General features: G+C 41.3%; 3 protein-coding genes and 1 pseudogene across 8 annotated transcripts; 2 read left to right on the forward strand and 2 right to left on the reverse strand.

Annotated features, from left to right (window-relative positions):
• Positions 1-662: 662 nt before the first annotated feature.
• LOC129599522 (protein ST7 homolog) lies at positions 663-3,947 on the reverse strand (annotated as a pseudogene).
• Positions 3,948-4,621: 674 nt separating this feature from the next.
• Positions 4,622-6,833, forward strand: LOC129599544 (uncharacterized). Its single transcript, XM_055497823.1, has 5 exons — positions 4,622-4,715; positions 4,794-5,071; positions 5,616-5,675; positions 5,757-5,973; positions 6,198-6,833. Exons 1-5 carry the CDS (start codon positions 4,647-4,649, stop codon positions 6,423-6,425), a joined length of 852 nt encoding a protein of 283 aa, XP_055353798.1. The 5' UTR covers positions 4,622-4,646; the 3' UTR covers positions 6,426-6,833.
• Positions 6,834-7,637: 804 nt separating this feature from the next.
• Positions 7,638-11,075, forward strand: LOC129599541 (DNA polymerase lambda-like). Of its 3 annotated transcripts, XM_055497817.1 has the most exons (10): positions 7,638-7,802; positions 7,937-8,203; positions 8,315-8,677; positions 8,826-9,179; positions 9,273-9,458; positions 9,550-9,732; positions 9,823-10,120; positions 10,276-10,361; positions 10,514-10,675; positions 10,736-11,075. In XM_055497817.1, exons 2-10 carry the CDS (start codon positions 8,063-8,065, stop codon positions 10,841-10,843), a joined length of 1,881 nt encoding a protein of 626 aa, XP_055353792.1. In that variant the 5' UTR covers positions 7,638-7,802; positions 7,937-8,062; the 3' UTR covers positions 10,844-11,075. The 3 variants fall into 3 exon arrangements, with proteins under 3 accessions (XP_055353792.1, XP_055353793.1, XP_055353791.1); XM_055497818.1 differs by lacking the exon at positions 7,937-8,203 and having other exon boundaries at positions 7,638-7,896; XM_055497816.1 differs by having other exon boundaries at positions 7,639-8,203.
• Positions 11,076-11,117: 42 nt separating this feature from the next.
• Positions 11,118-14,154, reverse strand: LOC129599542 (uncharacterized). Of its 4 annotated transcripts, none has more exons than XM_055497821.1 (4): positions 13,840-14,154; positions 13,717-13,775; positions 13,373-13,467; positions 11,118-12,702 (listed from the first exon to the last, which is right to left on the reverse strand). In XM_055497821.1, exon 4 carries the CDS (start codon positions 12,698-12,700, stop codon positions 11,264-11,266), a length of 1,437 nt encoding a protein of 478 aa, XP_055353796.1. In that variant the 5' UTR covers positions 12,701-12,702; positions 13,373-13,467; positions 13,717-13,775; positions 13,840-14,154; the 3' UTR covers positions 11,118-11,263. The 4 variants fall into 4 exon arrangements, with proteins under 4 accessions (XP_055353796.1, XP_055353795.1, XP_055353797.1 ...); XM_055497820.1 differs by having other exon boundaries at positions 13,616-13,775; XM_055497822.1 differs by having other exon boundaries at positions 13,835-14,154.
• Positions 14,155-14,256: the final 102 nt, after the last annotated feature.

Genomic DNA, 14,256 nt, shown 5'->3' on the forward strand with positions numbered 1-14,256 from the left:
ATTGCATGTATCGTATTCGTGTGTAATCTGTTATCTCACATATATATATAGTGACAACCAAATTGTTCCTGGAAAATTATTCTAATTCAGACCCTAAAGTAGCATTTATGGCCAGTGGCCACTGTAGACGGATGCCGCTTTGCAAATGTTAGATTGTGGGACTCAACTGAGGTCACGATTTCGATCTTTGAGTTATTAAGCATTATTAGCCAGATTACTTATACTTAGTATGAAATTAGGGTACGAAATCTACAAGGAATCTGTTGTTTTCAGCTACCTTCATATTATTCCGATTAGAACGTTCGTATGTCTTTCTTATCTCCATTTTTCCTATTCGAACCGAATCCTCGAATTGTCAACGTGACTGCGACAATCTGTTTTGTGATAGCAGTTATTATGAATGTGGTTTTGTTATACCGACTAGTGCGTAGTGATTTCCTTTACTGTAAAGAAAAAATCGAACGACTGAATTTTCAATTTTGCCATACGGAATTCATGGTCAGCAATTTAGCAGTATTTTTTGTTCCGTGGTTTTATTCTTTTATTTTTCCTTAGAATGCCAAAGCGTTGTGATGAAGAATAATTTCGGAATTGTTCGTGCGCTGCTGTAATTTCAATGTGAACCAATAATTCGTATTATGAATGTAAAACCAGTGTAGCTGAGTTCTTTTATTACTTGCATAATTTTTTCCAGCACACGAAAAACATTATTTTCATGTATAAGACAGGTTCAAGATCATTCATTCTACATAAAAATTCAACAGGCTTGTACATCAGAAGTAATAAAGTTGCTTCAAATTAGCGTGATTGATTAGTGAGCTGCTGCATCACTAACACCAACTGGGAGTCAAGGACAACATTTTGATACATTAAAAACTCATACAACGGACAATAAAGCTCCAAAAGAACATGGTAACAATTACAGAAAATCTGGACCGTTCAAACCCATCAAACGGGAAGTCCATAGTGTACAGTACACCAAGTAAACGACAAGCGGCGGTTTAAAATATAAGAACTAACATGTAATACGGAGAATCAACTTCGCATCACGGCAGTTACAAGGTGCAACCTCACTTCGCATCAGATTCTAGCCAAATTTTGCATGAGTTGCGGAGGAATAACAGCCTCCAGTTTCTCCACCAAAAAATTTACAGGGAGAGTAATGTAGACGATCAACTAAAACGGATGCAGTTAGCTCAATTATTCTGTCAAACACTGTAGGTGCGACAACTACTTTTGGCATACTGTACGTAACCGAACAATATCTTTCTAAGTAAATCTACTACCACAAATACGATGACAGTTAAGAGCGTTTTTGTAGGTACTTGAAGAGCGCTATACTTAATCGTAAGAAATGCTTGATTACCCTTACCGTGCGAGCCAGTTGCGTCATAAATCTGATAGGCATGGGTCAGGACCGCTAACATAGCCATGATGCAGCAAAGAGCAGCCGTAAATGTGATAAAAAAGGAACTTCTTTCTGAGGATAGACCGATACATCGTGGAAAACAGGCAGAAGCTCACGTTCTGCTGCTTCCATTCCAGAAGGATAAGGATGAAAATAATGTCCTTTTTCCAAGGGGTAAGGTAATGCGCGAAACGCTAAAATACGCAGATAATCAAATAGCAAGTAGCAAATTTCACGAGTTCAGATTAAAATAACAACTATGGAAAACATCGGAGTTGATATAATTCGGCAAATTGACGTTATAATAAGTTAATAACTAAAAGAATTTTAAATTTGTCTCTACATTCGTGAATGCCGGCCAGTCTGCGAATACCATCAACAAATAACTATTATGCACATACTTCCTTCCCATGTCATATGTAGGATTTTCAGGGCACCTTCAATATCCTTCCAGTGGTCCAAGTTGAAGAAAGCGTAGCCAGTGCCTCGCTGTCTCCGCGTCGGACAATATGTTCAGGAGGAAGAATCAGTGTTTTTTCTTCCAGGAGATACTAAAATATCACATTTGTTCAGTTCCGCGCCTTAAAGTAACCGTTCGAAACATTAACACCAGTACTTTAGGAACGTGAGGATTAAATTCCACTGCACGGTGAATCGCCTCTATGGCATTCAACTCTACCGCTGAAATCCCTCGTTTAGACACTAAATCTGGAGAAAACCTTCAAAAATAAAAATACGTGATGATCAGTGCCGGTATTAACATCAGTAACGGTAATATCCAGTACCCGGAGATGTATCTGAATCTGCAGCTGTTCGGTTACTCACCTTTCTCCCACACACCGGCATTTCAGCAGCGCCGCAGTGTAAACTATCGTTGCGGACTTGGGTAAATTCACATCTGCATCCCATAAAAACACGTCATCGTAACTGCTGACGAATAATCGGCACAATTCCCTCACCGTCATATTTAGCCATTACGGCCTGAACGTCCGCATATGCTTTCATTTCCAACAAACATTCCACCAGATTTTCATGGATATCCATAATTAAGGGGAATTCTTTCAGCAGCTGAAAACCACACAGTAATTAGAGGAACAGTGATCCATATGGCAATATCGATTGGCGATCAGGGAACAACCGAGATGACAACAGTCATCGATCGCAGCAATAAAGGAGCAAAGGTAGTAATGTAGCAATCCAGCTTACATCTTTCATAATTTTCACAGCTTCTTTGAATTTGCGCAGTTTACGAAAACACATGGCTAGACGCCGGCGCACGTAGAAAGAGATTTCCGTTTCACGAGCTGAAATGCACACCGGTGAAAAGTGATCATAAGGATAAGCGAAGCAATGCGCTACCGTGCGCCTCTTCATCGTAAGCCACCAGTCCGTTCCTTCGTTTGGCTAGGTGACTTTCCATAACCGTAATGCGTCACGGAAGCGGCTTTCCGTTTCGATGATTGTCGTAGTTCCTTCCTCTCCCAGCAGCACCAGCGCCGGTACACAGCTGCAGAAAATAAAAGACTCGTGGTTGGCCGGAGATAATAATACACCGCGATTAAGATGAGCAAAAGGAATTACTCTGGAGTTCTTTGCAATAACTCTTCGGCAATCGATACCCTCAAGGCTGAATCACGCTCACGCCACGCTCTTTGCATAGCTGCAGACAATTCCACCATATTACAGGTAATTATCAACAGATAAAGAAACAGGACGCATCAGCTCACTGTCAAAATCCTCCTTAGAAGAATACACTTCCAATGGGAACAAATTCTGGTGTTCCTGAGCGGACAAATTCATGTCGTAAAACGTCAGCGGCTCCTTTCCTGCAAATAAATTATAGTACACAGTGCGGCATAAATTGAAACGTCCCGTAAATGACATGTTTCCATAACCTACAGGTCTACATAAACGCAAAGGTATAAACAGCAATATGTAACATTTCCAGCTGATAAAATAACAACGAAAATAGTTAAACTGTAGGAAACAAAATGAAATACCCAACCAGAAGTCTGAACACAACACACCAGACCGCAGCATATCGCGTAATAATTACCTCGTAATTTAAAAAACCGGCTGTATTCCGGTCCACGGAACAATTTGAAAGGATTTTCCGTAACCTGGACTTCTACAAGGGAATCCAGAAAACTTGAAAATCAATCAGAAATGGAACGATAGCGTCGCAGCTGCGGCGTCGCCAACCGTCTGTTGCGGACTTTCTCCAGATGACGATGTTTCGCTCTCCGTTCCATTGGTATTTCCATTCCCGCCGAACCAGGGGGTCAAATGAGTTATAGATAATTGTTCGAGAAAAGATATGCCATATTTCTTGTAATACCACCATTCAAAAATCTAAGGGAAGAATTCAAAGTATTTCCATTATCAAAACTGTTCTGCCAAATACAATGGTTAATAAAAATCTCATCTGACAGCGTGTCTTACCAGAATTAATCCAGACACCAAGGAGGATGTTCGGTCAGAGCAACATAAAATTTCGAGTCAGCGAGTTCATAAACAACGTGGCTGCAAGGACATGGAAACAATGGTCAATTCAGTTTTACAATTGTCATACATTGTCTACGGAACGGAAACGACGATGAATGAATCCGCGAATGATCGTTAACTTCTTTACTTACAAAAAAATAAGATTGAACATTGCAGCGGTCAAGCAGAAAACTTCCAAAAGAGAAGATCCAGGATAACGACTTCTAAAATCACAAAGCTTTTGCCAGGGATGGTAGTAATTAAAATGCTCACTGCTCACGTCAATCTGCTTTTCTCAGCTACAAATTTGTGCACGCTTTTGTCCGTAGTACAAGCAAAGGCGTGGGGCCTTAACCGCAACAAGGAATGTGCAATTGTGCAGCTTCCGTTAATCATCCCAATAATCCCATGCCGCAGATAGTAACCCTAGAAGCATAGAGCATTAAATTTAATTTTATAAAACTGGTAAACATCCATCCAGCAACAAAAACACTAAATTCAATCAGCTCCGATTGGGGCGAATCTGATGCCGCCAGGGCCAGCTATTAACTGCCTCTACTGCTGTGCTACTTAATACATGCTTTACTTTTTAGTGCACGATACTCATCCTTGTTCGCCCACATCATGTGAGTGAATAAATGATAATCTTCCAGATTCTTCCTTCCTGACTTTCTGGATTTACATCCGTTGTTATCTTTATTCTGCTCCAAACGAATTGTTTCCCTTGCATTTTGGTTTTATTTCATCGCATACAATGCTTTACTTACACGTTCTGTCGGTTTTGACAGTGTCATGTGCTTTTTCGGTTGCCGTTAGGATACAGGTTTGCGTTCTGCGTTCTGCTGATTCTGAAATCCAAACCGTATGATAGATAAATTTTTGAAGTTGTAACTTTTTTCAGTCGGTTTCGGAAGCAAAAGAAGAACTCCTATCAAGAGAAAGAAGAGCAACAGGAACGCCGATTAAACCGAGAACTGGAGTATTTGGGAATGGGACGACTTTAATATTTACTACACCGTGTGTTCGAATGGAAACATCTAATCCCATTCAGATTCAAGTTTATGGCCCACATGATGTCAGGTCGAAGTGGGAGGTTGATGATGAGATTTTTGCTGAAAATTCTACAATCACTCTAACAGAATCTGGATGCCCGAGCGAAGATAACAATGGCACAGCTTTGTAAGTATTGCAACGGCAACTTCTAAGCTGCCACTAGTGGAGTGGGTTACACACCCGTACCACGATAAAACGAGGTTTGATGGTTCGTCGGCGATGTTACGAGTTAGCGAATTACCCAAAAGTCAGTTATGCAATTGCGAACATGTTAACCGATACCGGCGCGATTGTCAAAGTGCACAAACATTTTTAATCAGCTGAAAAGTCATTGGGGAAGAGCAAGGGCAAGGGCAAGAGCAAGAATCATTTTAGGACATTCAGACAATCTCAGAAGTCTAGAAAATCCACGTTAGAACTGGTCATCTCGTACAACGGTACAAGTACACATTCAGATGTTTCCGGTTGAACTAGCACAGATGTACATCTTCACTACAGATCTCATTTGTACGGCTACAGTATTGTTTGGTGTCAGTGTTGTGGAATGCGGTGTAAACCGTGTGCATAATGCATAGAAATTAGGAAGCTTTAAATTAATTTTTTACCACTCCTGGCCCATTTTAACACCTTTTATACTCTGCTGTGCTCATTTGCTTCTCGTTGTTTTCAGTTTTGTCGTGGATGTATCCGGCATTCAATCAAATGCATCTACAAAGCAGGCTACATTTCGGTTGGTATAACATTCAATAATTTTGTTATTACAACTCCGTTAATTAATTGTTTTAGTCCACTATGGGAAGCTGTTTTGCAGGTTCGACTTCGCACATGACAGTTTCTATTGGTGGATTACGAACATAACCTTGAAGGCGACATTCGATGGTGTAAACGGTACCCAGACGAATAACTGGGATCTGCGCCCGCAGGATACTTTTGGCGATCGCGGGTACGCTTATCTTTGCCAGGATCAGTATGCTTTTACCTCCGATTATGGTGAACAAATGGCAGGACTACAGTTTCCCCAGATAATCGTAAGTGGTTTTGATTAGGAATTTATGGAAACGCGAGTGATTTTGGTTAAACAATTTACAGCTGCTGCTATTTAGTACACCTGCGTGTAATGACATCCTTTACTGCTTGCGAATTTGCATGGAATCGTTATTTTGCAATGACATCCTTTACTGCTTGCGAATTTGCATGGAATCGTTATTTTGCGTGTACCAGTTTAGAATCGTCTTATGCTTCGTTTTCATAGCTCAAACCGTTCCTTAACGCCACCAATAATGCTTCCGTCTTTGGTGACGCTACATTTTTCCAACCGTGTGAATACGCTTTCACGATTCCTTTATGGATGGCGACGGTGACAGGCTTGATCATGGCACTGATTCTGGCTCTGGGTATTTCTATGCTGGTTGGAATTAAAACGCCGGATCGATTTGATGATCCGAAAACTTCCAAGTTATTGTCCGTTCCATCGGAATAAAGTTCCTTGAAATTGTGAGATGGTAATACATTCCGGCAGCTCTGAAAATCCGACATATTCATAACGAAGATTTGCTGTTATGGCATTTCCAACAATGGCGTGGCTGAGATGATTTTGTAAGCGAACGGTATCTGTTCGGTGGATTTAAATTGGTTAATGTGTAGTGTGGACTTATAATGCTGTGATTTGGTTTAAAAATATGTGTGTCTGCTGTTGCTACTGGTGGGATGTTATAATTTTAGTTCTCTCGTTTTAATACTGTGTAGCGTTTAGCAAGTCTTATTGTTTATTTGTTTTATTTATTTTTTTGGTTGAGAGTTTCATGGGTTGCTGCTAACTGTAAGGTTAATTGTAAGTAGATGATCATCAGGTGACAGTGAAATATGACCATTAACATTTTCGATCTGATGTAGATGACGATTCTGTATGTTATGCATAAAGCAGCACCGCTACACACTAATAATTATGTAATTAATGTTCTGATACAGCTACTATCTCTATATATTAATAAAATAAGCCTTAGCGAATTCCATACAAAGCTCCCTTTTCTGAGCGAAACGCTTAACGAAACTTGGGTGTCTATATATCATTCGATAGCGCCAGGTTTGCAGATGGCGCGACAAGAATCAGTTTTTGAGAAAAATGTAAAGTTTAAAAGAAAAGTTTAAGAAAAGCTAACATACAAAGTCTATGGGAAAAGTGAGGAACCCACCACTGCTAAATCGACCACCCCACCACTGTCTTGAGTCGACAGCTGAAACGCCGTTCTTCAAGCTCTTCTTCGAATGGGTGTGCTTATGTAATGACATGTATCACCTTATAGCCGTGGTTTACATATTTTTTACCAGAAATTTTTGTTTGCAAGACAGTTAGAGCTGAAGACGTCAGAAAGATCAGGCAAAGCAGTCCGCGAGTACGGAACAGCTGCAAAGTGCAAACCCAGTTTTTTAAGTAGCTGTCCTCCGCAGTTGTTCGAGCTCCTTTATTGTAGCACGCGTGTAGCACGCGTTCTTCCCTCGTATGGGAACAACGCCCTCATTGGCTGTGATTTCTATTGGTTGTGATCACAGCCAATGAACGCAATTTCTATTGGTTGTGATCACAGCCAATGAACGCATTGTTCCCATACGAGGGAAGAACGCGTTTTTCCGAGCAGCATAACTGTACTACCAGGGGGGACATGTTCATGCGTTTCCCAGACCGCAGTCAGCTGCTTGTTGATCTTGTTTGTTACAGGTTTTGCAGAGCCATTTCTTTTCCGTTTTTAAATTGATGTTCTTTACCTAACAAGTAAGCTGATTTACCTACAGACTCAGGTTTTTTTACCGTCTCTTTGGAAAGGTATACAATAAATTATCATATTACAATGCCATCAAGGTAACCAAAGCACGGGAAGCCAGTAATCTGGATGTTAGACGTAGGACGGAAATTTGGATGGACTGGAATCTGGATGCCATGCCGAAATTTTTCAGTAATTTTGCCTTTTGTAAGGCTGTTCTGTGGTTTTTTAGAAGTTAACTTGCGGTTGGAGCAGCAGAGTGTGTAATCTGGAAGCTGGATGAGTACTAGTACACTGTACTTACCTGCTCCCATTCGGATGTCCATTGCAAAGGGATCTGCTGTGCCAAAATTGAACGATGGAGAAAAGACAGAGTTCCCCGAAACAGTCCTTGTCAAAACGCAGGCTAACCAAGCAAGAGCAGCCGCCAGCTAAGGACTCGGGAACATTGAGCTTCGAAGGATATACTTTTTATTTCTTGCCCCTGGAGCTTCCGCGGGTATCATATATCGCAGTTTCACTGATGTCGGTTGCAGATAATTTTACTGATCCAACTGAGCGACCTGGAATTACATGTATTTCTGAATGAGCGAAAGTAACTGCTTTTCAGATCCGACGCGAAGTGTTTGCTTCTCGCGTCATCGAACGTGGCGGAACTGTTTCCGAGGATGTTGTGCGCCCGTCCGGCGAAATGGTCAGCCACGTTATCGTTGATGACCACATTTCGTTGTCCCTCATATGTCGGGCTTTGCTCCAAGTCGTCTCCGACGCATTACATCCAGGCAAACGCAAGATCAAGTCGACGGACGAAACCGCTGTCAGTGAATCGAAAAAACGCATATTAGGTGCGCTCGAAAACAACAACACTTTCATAATGCGCGCGGGATGGCTCAGCGCGTGTTTGCGCGAAAGGCTGTTTTTGGATCCTCTGTCCGAGTCGCAGAACAATCACCGATTGAATGTCTTCGTTCAGGCAGGTTTCCACTGCTGGCATTTTAAATTATACACAATCCGAGTTTGAGTTAGAAAGTAATGTTTGCCGCAGGTCATGAGATTGTCTCCTTTGAATTTTCATTTGGCGGGCAACGTGCGTTATTTGTGATCATGCTTTGTCATTTTAGAGTCACTTAATTGCAAACGTTGCGGGCGTGGAAAAAGCCAGTAGTGTAGAAAACAAGTCTCTCGATGAAAGTGTTCGTTCTCATTCAGTAAAGAAACAGCCGGTGACTAAACGTGACGAAACTCCGGATCGGCAATTCAGCTACCATTCGGACGATGACCACAAAAGCAGAGCATCCTCGATTTCTGACTTATCGATTACCGAAGATGAAGCAGGAGACGATGCGTCCGGAAGTAACCAGGCTTCTGACGATGAAGGGGTGACGCCTACAGGAAACAGTGCAGCAAAAGTGCCGGTGTCGCCTCAGAATGTGGCAGCTGTCGAAAATGAAGATAGTAAAGCTTCCAAATTGCTGGTAAAGTTCTGATAGCCCCAACACTGTTTGTGTACTTGTTCCGTAAAAGTACTGATTATCGCTATTCACACCATAAACCGTAGTATTTTTCAGAAAAGCAATATTTTCCTAAGCCCAACAAGCGGCAAAGTTCTGGCTGTCGAAAACCAAAAGCTAGTTGAACAACTGGAGGAAATGATGAAAATGTACCGAAATCTTGGAGACAAATTCCGAGGATACGCTTATGCTCGAGCCATCTCGGCGATTCGGAGATATCCGAAACCGATTGTAGATGCCCAGGTAAATTTAATTTGTTCTGCTTTCGAATTCATGAATCGAGACATTCTTTATTAGAAGAATTGAGTGCATGACTTTGTCCTGTTAATTACAGCAATTAAAAGATCTAAAAAATGTTGGACCACGAATTGCAAGTCACATAATGGAGTTTCTGGATACCGGTCGCGTGGGAAAAAATGAGCAGCTAGTGCATAATGACGACATTAACGTTGTCATAAACCTATTTGTCAACATCCATGGAGTGGGGACGAAAACTGCCCAAAGATGGGCTCAGATGGTAATGCGTAACTTGAAGAACAGATTCCTGTGGAAATTGCCGTAAGGATGGCGCGGTTGACTTATCTTGTTGCTTTTTGTTTTGTGATAGGGATATCGAACACTGGATGATGTTCGTGAGAAAGCTTCTCTCACCACTGAACAAAAGATTGGTTTACAGTATTATGATGAATTCTTGAAAAAAATGCCACGTGAGGAGGTGGAAGAGATTTTTCATGTCGTGAAAATTGTTACGGATTCCATAGAGAAAGGATTTATCTTCGAAGTCTGTGGTAGTTATCGGCGCGGACGGGATTTGTGCGGTGATGTTGATATCTTGATGACTCATCCGGACGGTCATTCTCACGAAACCATTCTTAAGCCGTTGTTGGATAAACTACATCAAAAAGGTCGGTGCACTTTCATTGATTGTACTTTGATGAGTAGGATCGGGATCATGAGTTGAAAGTAGTTTTGAGTAGGATCATGCATGATAAAAAGTTTTATGGTAGTCGAGTCACACGCGTAAAAACGCTAGTTAGGCTTTATAAGGCTCTTCTTTTAGGGTTTTTAACGGATGACCTTTCTATTTCTGATGGACATCATAAAAGATATTTCGGGGTTTGCCGACTTGACCGAAAAGAAGCAAAGGTAGAGTGCCTGAATAAGTTAGTAACAATTTTGGTAAATACCTTTGAAGGGTGTAAATTGTAACATATCTGATCGTGAGGCATCCACTGTACTTGTACATGCTACATAGTGCGCATACAAGTTTATGTTTAGGTTTCAACTTTATTTTGCAGCATCGACGCTTGGACATCATAATTTCTCCATACAACGAATGGGCTACTTGCGTTTTCGGTTGGACCGGATCTATGTATTTTGTTCGGTCTATGCGGGATTACGCTCATAAAAAAGACATGTCTCTGACAGATTATGCTCTGCACAAAAACGTCATCCGACAGGTTAGGACGAGATTTTTCAGTTTTATTTTACGCTTGAGCGCTTTAATGTGCCTTTATCAGGATGGTGAAAAAGTTAACGAAGGAGAAAAGATTGAGACGCCCACGGAAGAATCCATTTTTGACGCTCTTGGGTTACCGTATCTCTCTCCGGAAGAACGAGACCACTAGACAGTTAATCTGGACACTGATCAAATTTTCGGGTATTTTTCTTCCGGTAATCCGGTACAATGTGTTTCTAGTACCTTCCTCTACAGATCTTTTACAGTGGCGATGGCAGTATTGGTAATTACAATGGTTGTCATATATGGAAAGCTAATTTTGAAATTTATTTTCTTGTTTTTTTCTTTTAAATTGGTGGTTGGGCTAAAACTAAATTTTGGTTTAAATTATTGTTTACTGGCTTGGTTGTCCCATGTAATCGTGCGTCCTGAACAATTACTGATGATGAGTAGGTATCTTTAATATAGATATAATTCCTACACGCAAACTGGAAAACCACACGGCTATTGTAAAAATAAAAACCCACACTGGTTTATATGAGTAAGGAAGTACATACAGAAATTCGTTTGGTGTTTAGTTCTTAAATTATTATGACAGAATATGAGTTCGGCTGCCCATGAGCGATCGTAAAATATCCCAGACATCTTTCCCTGGCTGAACTTGGCATTCACGTACGTCCAAAATGTCTAACTTCATCTCGCTCAAACGACACAGGATCTCTCGTGAAATCGATCCGATATCTCCCACAAATGAAAGACATTTGAGATTAGGAAACCAGTCTGGAAGGTAGTACAGTTTTTGCGGATGTTTTGGCTCGCATCCATACAAGTGCAGTTGTTCCATGTGTGTACCGCAACGTTCCGATAATTTCAAGAGCGCCTCCAGACTGAAATCTATTCCCGATAAGCTCAGGTGGACAATGCGTAGAGAGTGCGGAACATAATGGAATATGTCGGCCGGAAGATCAGCATTGCGCACATCCAGTTCAACGAGTCGTTGCCATTTTGTGAAACAGGAACGGAAAAATTCACGAATTGAGTCATCAATGCCATGTGTCTGTAAGCGGAAAATCTGCAACGTATCTAGGGCGGTTACAGCGTCCTCGTTGAGCACATGCTGCAAGGTTCCGCTCAGATCTAGTTCGGTTAAATTTAGCCGATTAATGCGCTCCGGCTCGACTGCCGCATTATCGGCATGATTATTAATCTCGCTTCCATCCACTGTGCCCGTTTTTTGCTTAACATCATCTGACGGTGGCGGTGATGAAAAAATCACGCTGATATCAGGAAATCGGAAACAACAACGGCGTAATGCAAAGCGCCGGAGTTTTGGCAGATGATAAAGCAAGTACTGAAAGGCTTGTTTATTTAACATGGTGAAACGGCGGAATGTTAGCTGCAAATCTTCCAAATCTCGCAGCTGCGCCAGATGTTTCAGCGCGTCCGTTCGTTCGACCAACACATCCAAACAGAGCACCTCAATGCAGAGCTGCTTGAGAGTGCTTAAACACGACATATCCATAAACAACTGATGGTCAGCGTACAGAACCGAGTGCACCCTCAACTGCTCCAGCTGATCAAGGTCACGCATCCCACACGGCAGGCCTTTGCCTTTGTCGCACTTCAAGGGCGTCGTAATCGACTTCAGGTCGGGGATGCGTTCGGCCAGTTGGCCCCATTCCAGATCATTCCACACCATGTTGTGGCGGTGGTATTCTTGGGTCTCGTCAGCTGATGGACGCACTTCGATGTGACGGATGTTGCGCTGCAGAAGTAGATTCCACATGGGCTCTTTGAAGCGCCGGATAGATGATAGACGGACAATCTGCCGTTTCCAGAAAGACGGATCATCCATTGTATTACGCAGATCTTTTGAAACTTCGCGCAGAGAAGCGCGACTCTTGGGGTCTAAGCGTTTGAAAATATTGTGCTGCACTTCCCATGGCAAGTCAACGAGGAAATTCCCCTGATCGTAGTCATATGTATCGTTACTGAAAGCCATGTCCGGTGAATATTCCAGCTCCATACCTATAAAACCGCCAATTATAATATTACCGCCAGCGCCAATTTAATGTTAGGTTAGAATAATACTATTACTACAACTTACTTGCGTCTACTACAACTACGTTTCATGAGCTTTGGTACGGATATATTTCCATATATTCCACATCCATCTCCAAAGCATTGTAGGATACAGTTACTATTTTATACAACAAAACCTGAACGTGATAAACAGAGACGATAAAATTGTGATCGTGTTATGGTATGAACTTTGCGACATAAAATTTATCGTTGGAACTATGCAATGTGCGCACAACGCACACACAATAGTTACCCGCGAAGTACCTTATTTCCGGAAATCTAGTTATCAACAGTAATTTTTCTCTTGCAGCTAAATGATTCAATTTTCAGCGCTAATAATTTCTAACTTGTAAATAAAGTAAGTTTCTGAGAAAGAAACTAACTAACTATCTTTTTACTATCACTGTGTAAAATATTTTGTGTACTCATACGGAATACAAGGCAGGAGACTAGGAGTACAATATATAGCATGAAAATGCATTTTGGAAATTGTCCGGGTGCACTCGGAAATAGAGATCGAACAGTTCCGGCCTCTGGGAGCCTGTACTAACGAATTATTCAGGCAACCCCTAGTCAAGTGATTAGATAAATTAAAACTTTGCTGCCGAAGTCTTACCTAAAATTTATGGTACGGTGCTCCAGGCAATTATTCCTCCTGTGTCGTGGTAGTAAGAGGAACAACTTCCGTGTTACAGTATTCCAGCACGAGATCTACAAAATACGAAAACGACCATAGGGATGTCGACAGTTCTTGCAAATGGATGTCGTATACATAGGGGTTTAGAAATGTTAACTGAAGGATTGCAAATGCTACGATAGATATTTTTCATCGATGATTAAGATGATGCCGTAGACCTACCCACGTAAAACACACAGAGCGCTCCCACTCATCGGCAGTAGATGTATTCGTTGTCTTACGAGTAAGTACTGTAGTAATGCGCTGATAGGGCTCCTACTTACTGTAACACTATCATTTTGGAGCCGTTTTGCTGACATCACTGGCTTTGAAATATTGGTATCTAAAAATATCACTGCGTATTGCTGCAGTAAAAGTAGTCAAGCTTTGATATACGTGTACCGAACCTTCCTTTAGGACTACGCAAAGCCGATACGGTAGCTTCCTTTTCGTTAACTGCAATCACACTATAATTTACATGAGTTAATTTTTCAAACTTGTACGGTAATTCACACGACGATACAAAGGGTACTTATTCAGTGCTTAAACTTTACGATCGCGGGATTCATTAAACCAATTCTACATTCCTATCACATATCTATATTTGAACAAGCCCAGCACGGATGAATAATGTCTTAGGATTTCGAGCATGTAAAAAGGTTAACTGCATATGTATTAAATAATGGCACGATGTTTATTACATTAAGGAGGCACGAATAAAATAAACAGGCGTGAGCAGAACCTGTTATTTTTGCTAATTCGCAGTTCGCTAATTTCAGTGACAATTCGATATAATAACACATAGTAATAATCTGAGGATTTAC

Source organism: Paramacrobiotus metropolitanus, unplaced genomic scaffold (assembly GCF_019649055.1).
Source record: "Paramacrobiotus metropolitanus isolate TYO unplaced genomic scaffold, Prichtersi_v1.0 Parri_scaffold0000147, whole genome shotgun sequence".
Classification (NCBI taxonomy): domain Eukaryota; kingdom Metazoa; phylum Tardigrada; class Eutardigrada; order Parachela; family Macrobiotidae; genus Paramacrobiotus; species Paramacrobiotus metropolitanus.

Excerpts from the sequence above, each read along its gene's own strand:
- LOC129599542 (XM_055497821.1), bottom strand. The coding sequence starts at position 12,700 with ATGGAGCTGGAATATTCACCGGACATGGCTTTCAGTAACGATACATAT.
- LOC129599544 (XM_055497823.1), top strand. The coding sequence starts at position 4,647 with ATGCTTTACTTACACGTTCTGTCGGTTTTGACAGTGTCATGTGCTTTT. Across the intron at positions 5,072-5,615 it reads GATAACAATGGCACAGCTTT|TTTTGTCGTGGATGTATCCG; the intron begins GTAAGTATTGCA and ends CGTTGTTTTCAG. Across the intron at positions 5,974-6,197 it reads TACAGTTTCCCCAGATAATC|CTCAAACCGTTCCTTAACGC; the intron begins GTAAGTGGTTTT and ends TCGTTTTCATAG.
- LOC129599541 (XM_055497817.1), top strand. The coding sequence starts at position 8,063 with ATGGAGAAAAGACAGAGTTCCCCGAAACAGTCCTTGTCAAAACGCAGG. Across the intron at positions 8,204-8,314 it reads TGCCCCTGGAGCTTCCGCGG|ATCCGACGCGAAGTGTTTGC; the intron begins GTATCATATATC and ends ACTGCTTTTCAG. Across the intron at positions 9,459-9,549 it reads AACCGATTGTAGATGCCCAG|CAATTAAAAGATCTAAAAAA; the intron begins GTAAATTTAATT and ends TGTTAATTACAG.